Genomic DNA, 5243 nt, shown 5'->3' with positions numbered 1-5243 from the left:
GACAATGACAAACTTTAATATACAGTAATAAATTAATTATAAGTTTCAATAAAATGCAAAGTGGTAGTTTTTGCCACTACACCAAATTTTAATATAAAAAATACTCTTCAACTGCCCGACTCATACTAAATTAATTATTCAATCAGGTTCCTTGAGAAAATTTATTCTATGCAAGGACATGTACTCAAAAATTAAATGTACTCCCTTTATGTTTAAGCTTATTGTTAGTAGAAATTGAAATACCATATTAGTATTTGTTTTGCGTGTATATATAGTCATTGTTATCAATATAATATATATTGTACAAATTAAGTGTCAATTTTTAATTTAATTTCAGTAAAATATATTGTACAATATATTTAATTAAGTATTATATTGTACAATATAATATATATTGTACTCAAAAATTAAATGTACTCCCTTTATGTATTTATAATTAATGCATTAAAAAATATTATCAGTCAGTTTTTGTGTATGGGGTTGTAAGACAATACCAAATTATTAAAAAAGGAACAAATTTATGAATTTCAGTAAAATAAAAGCATAACTAAAAGTTATGCGCGCAGGAATTACGTGTCACCGTATCTAGTAAATCACCAATATAATTGAATAAAGGGATCATGCCCCTATAATTCAATAAAATAAAATAAATGTTTGGTGTTTTAGATTGTAATTGTTGGCAAATATAAATGAAAAATTAACCATAGATAGAAAGAATATATAGCTTTTATTTCTTTACCAATTTGAAATAAAAGATCACAAACATTTCCCATCTTAATGTGTTCATATTTTTTTGGTCATTCTTTCCAATTTCTAGTTGCAAACCCTCACAACTACTTACGTGCAAATCTTGACAGCCACTACTTCGTGTGCTTTTCCGTTTGGTACCACTTTGAACTTCTGCAGAATAGGCTCTTTGTTCATTGTGGGGAGGCTGATTGTGGCTTCATACTCGCCATGAAACAGTGGAGTCTCGAAACAGCCGTTGGCATTCGTGGTTCCTTGTATGCCACCTGCATGAGTCCATTCGGCAATGATCTTGTCCACGACGTCGCCGGTTGCTAGGTTCTTGAAATTTTCGTCCGTCAGGCACATCCTCCAGCACCCGGCTCCGGGAGTGATTGCGCTCCACATGATTATCCCTTGCACGGCCCGGTGTGCGTGTAGCTCTCGTATGATCTGCTCCAAGTAGCATGCCTGTCGCATTCCCACCACATATGTATAAGCATTCATCTGAATTTTTTCAGGGAAATTCTAGCCCCAACCGGATTCGGTCGAACCTGAACTAATCATAAGGCAAGTGCAATACACTTGTCGTGTACAGTTCAGGGACCAATGAACCAATCCGGGCCAAAAATATTTTCCTCATAAACAAGGTCTTAATTCGAGATGAATAGAACCTTAAATTCTTACCTGGTTAGATCCTGTAATGTTGTTGACATCCAATTCAGAAATCCAAATAGGCAATTTTGCTGAGTCTAGCACATCAATGGACGCCCTTAAATAAGGCAGATTCATTACTGCACCAAAATGAGCCTGGGCCCCAATGCCCAAAGGCCCTGTGTAGCCTTGCTCCCTCATCTCCCATATCTTCTGCAGATACTTCCATGGCGACGCCCGTCTGTCCCCACTCTTCTCGACGGTCATGTACTCATTCAGGAACAACAAAGCGTTAGGGTCGATCTCGTGCGCCTTCTTGTAATAAACTGCAGAAGAATTCTTTCCAAGTCTGTCCTGGATGAACCAATGGTGCAGGTTCTCGTTCACTACGTCCCAATGAATGAGCTGCCCTTTGTATCTGTTCATCACGGAATGGACCCTAGAATTGGTGAGTGCTCGATATTCTTCGCTTCTGTTGATGGGGAAGTCTATGAGCCACGGTGGTTGGAAGTTACGGTCTTCCCACAGGACAGTGTGGCCACGGATAGCCACACCATGGGACTTGGCAAACTGGACCATAGCATCGGTGACAGAGTAGTCAACAACGCCCCGGACTACTTCGTTGAAGTACCATTTCATCTCGTTCTCAAATACGGTGTACCTGAATCTGGAGGTGAACCAGTTTTGGTATGCTGTGCTGTTGAGGATGTGCCCACTAATCGCGGTGCCGAATGGAAAGTCAGGTCGGGTCTGTTTGATGGAAACTTTGGCGTTCGGTAGAGGTCGCCCTTGGTTGTCCACCACATGGAATTTCACCTTGGTTTTACGGACCTGAAACATTTGTGCAAATTTTGATGGATGCTTATCAGGGATACCATTCGTACGTTGAATATTTGTAAACAACTGCATATAAATAAAAGTTTCAATGTTCTATACCTTTTGCATGCTCTGGTCTTGGTGACATTTCCATTCTTGCTGTGTGAATGGTTGCAACGAGATGCTGTCTACCCATATCTCAGCTGTAGGGTCAATGTCGACACTCTGAAAATGTAATAACAAAGTAGTAAATTTATGCCGTACTTTTTACCACCAAAAGATGAAGAGAATAAGGAAAAATTTTTGTTCGGGTGAGATTTGGTCGATCTAAACTAATCACAAAATAAGCGTATATACTTATTGTGTAATTGGTCACTTTTTCTAAACTGTTCACCAATCACATGACAAGTGTATTTCACTTGTCGTATAATTGGTTCAGATTCAATTGAATCGAGTTTGAATTAGAATTTGTTGGGAAAGACAAAGGTTATGGACCTTGAAATAGAGCTCGGCAGGGCCGGAGACATTGACAACGATGCCTCCCTTGAGCATAGTCCAACAACCCTCTTGTGCTGCGACAAACCCAGCAGTTACATCGTTGATCTGTGTCTTGAAAACTGCTTCGATGTAGGCATTTCCCTTGCTTACTTGGAACCAACCTACAACAATTAATGAAAACACATATTACAAAACTAACAAATAATGCCATATATATGAAAAAATTCTAATTAAAATTAAGTCTCATTGAACCAAATCAATCACACAATAAACATATATATATTTATTCTCTTTTAAAATTATACATCAATTATATGACTTATTACACTTCTATGATAATAAATCCAAATTTGACCAAACCCAATGTGGGCTAGAATTCCACCAACTCCGACACAACACAAATACAGGCATACTCATTCAGGCCCAAAAGATTATTTTTCCCCAAGAAAATATTACATTATTCTTTTTTGTCATAACCAAAAAGAAACTACAGAAATTTAGTACCCATATAAGAGTTAAATGTATTTTTTTGTTCAATAATTTAGATCATCTGGCGTTTTCGTCCTTTAACTTTCAAAGGTAGCATTTTAGTCATGCATCTCTTTAATTTTCGCTATTTCTGTCATTTTCTTGCCGGAGTTCACTTGATCCATTGACAATAAGGGTGAACTCTGTCGAAAAAAATGATTGAAATCGAGAAAATTAAAAAAGATGTAAGACAAAATTGCTATCCTATAAAATTAAAGGATAAAAATGCTGAAAAAAAAAGCCAATAGAAACAATAACCCCAATTCTAAAAGATCATGTGAGATGCACTTGTATGTCCCAACAAGAAGGGTGAACGCCAACGAAAAAAAAAAAAAAGAGAGACTAAAATCGCAAATATTAAAAAGATTTAAGAATAAAATATTAAATAACATAAATCATGAGATCATAAACGCATCCAATCTCATATAATATACGAGAAATAATATTCCTTTTTACGTTTTTTTGCAGCTACTACGTGCCCTGAACTAGTCAAGATACTTAGTACTATCGTATGGTTATATCAATTTTCGAACAAATGAAATCCTTTAACAAATAAAACATTCTTTGCAAAAGATTAATTTCATAAAAAGGAGAAATTAAGATAACATTTGAAAGGAAAGAAAAAAAATAAAAGCACCTGAGAAAGGGTAAAGTTTGTGGTGGTGCAAGTAAAATTTGTGCACAGACGAGGACTGATTATTGAGAACAGAAGCAACAAAGTAGTTGTTGCCATCTTTGGACCCTATTTTTGTATTTCCAGTTTGTGACCAGCCTTTGCATCCTTCATTCAGTTCTGGATTCACAGCTATCCCTCCTCCATATTGAGGTTTTAGTGGCTTTGCCAAACACTGATCAAACCATTTGCAAGGGATTAAAATTCACAGTGGAGTCTTAGAACAATGATACTTGAAGTAAGGTAAAGAATTGCTTTTTTCGTTCCGTAACTTAATATATATATATATATATATATATATGACTTTAAAAGTTCTTGTTTTTAGGATTAATGAAAGAAACTACGTGCAATTAAGTCTTGTGGCCGTTTCAACTCGTTTCAAGAAGATAACGGCCATGTAATTTGTATGTTGTTTTTTTTTTTATTAATTTTTTAATAGAAATTGACAGGAAGACTGAAAATGAGACATTTTGGAAGTTATAGAATTATTTTTTTAGAATTTTATAAATAAATAAAAAATATATGAGATTTAAGTTATGGGACGAAAAAATACATAACTTTCGTGTAAAATAATTAATAGGGAGTAGAGATTGCCTCGTGCGTGAATGAGTAATCATAAGGTACGTCATGAGCATTGATATAGTTTCCTGCAAAACAAACAAAAAGAAAAAAGAAAGTGAAATTCCAAGAAGAGACATGAGGAATTTGTGAAATTACGAAAAGATACATATATGTGTACCTTCTACAAGAACTATGCCTAATTACCTAGGAATATATTCTCTCTTTCATTTTTTTAAAAAAAAGAAAGTAAAAATCAATAAAAAAAAATAAATGAGATAAATTGGTCAAAAATGTATTTAATCTCAACCATATGCATTTCTACGAGCAAATTTATTTCTGGTATGTTTATTTTTACTGAAATCATATTTCAATAAAATCGTCGGAATTGTTGGGATTTCGGAAATTTTCTGTATATTAAAGTAATTGTTAATAACAAATATTAATTATCTTCCATTATTTACGTACAACAAACGAATATAACGATAAAACGACGTAAAAATATATTCATTTATACATTATTATTTTAATATCTTATTTAATTTCTCCTAATAAAAAAAACATACAATTCTACTTCTCCACCTATAATTTAGCATGCAAAAGCAATTAAATACCTGAGATGATGATCAATATCATCAAACTGATGAATGGCATATGGGCTGCCATTCTTGATTGAGTTCCAAAGGTGAAAGAAAGGAAGTTCCTTTCCTTCCTCTTTTCTGGTGGTCAAGTGGAAAAAAGAAACATAAAGAATAAAATAAAAAAAATATGAAGAGTAAAAAATAAAGAA

General features: G+C 34.3%; 1 protein-coding gene across 1 annotated transcript; it reads right to left on the bottom strand.

The window, feature by feature from the left end:
* Positions 707 to 5243, bottom strand: LOC105161047 (anti-sigma-I factor RsgI6-like). Its single transcript, XM_011078612.2, has 7 exons — positions 5068 to 5243; positions 4490 to 4542; positions 3860 to 4070; positions 2692 to 2855; positions 2317 to 2421; positions 1414 to 2211; positions 707 to 1197 (listed from the first exon to the last, which is right to left on the bottom strand). The coding sequence occupies exons 1-7, from the start codon at positions 5117 to 5119 to the stop codon at positions 838 to 840; spliced, it is 1743 nt and encodes a 580-aa protein (XP_011076914.1). The 5' UTR covers positions 5120 to 5243; the 3' UTR covers positions 707 to 837.

Source organism: Sesamum indicum, linkage group LG4, assembly GCF_000512975.1.
Source record: "Sesamum indicum cultivar Zhongzhi No. 13 linkage group LG4, S_indicum_v1.0, whole genome shotgun sequence".
Taxonomy (NCBI): domain Eukaryota; kingdom Viridiplantae; phylum Streptophyta; class Magnoliopsida; order Lamiales; family Pedaliaceae; genus Sesamum; species Sesamum indicum.
This window is presented reverse-complemented; position numbering and strand designations above follow the sequence as displayed.

Bases quoted from the DNA above. Each gene is read 5' to 3' on its own strand.
- LOC105161047 (XM_011078612.2), bottom strand. From the start codon at position 5,119: ATGGCAGCCCATATGCCATTCATCAGTTTGATGATATTGATCATCATC. The intron at 4,543-5,067 runs GTATTTAATTGC...TTTGTTTTGCAG, and splicing joins GATATTGATCATCATCTCAG to GAAACTATATCAATGCTCAT. The intron at 1,198-1,413 runs GTAAGAATTTAA...GGAATGCGACAG, and splicing joins ACATTACAGGATCTAACCAG to GCATGCTACTTGGAGCAGAT.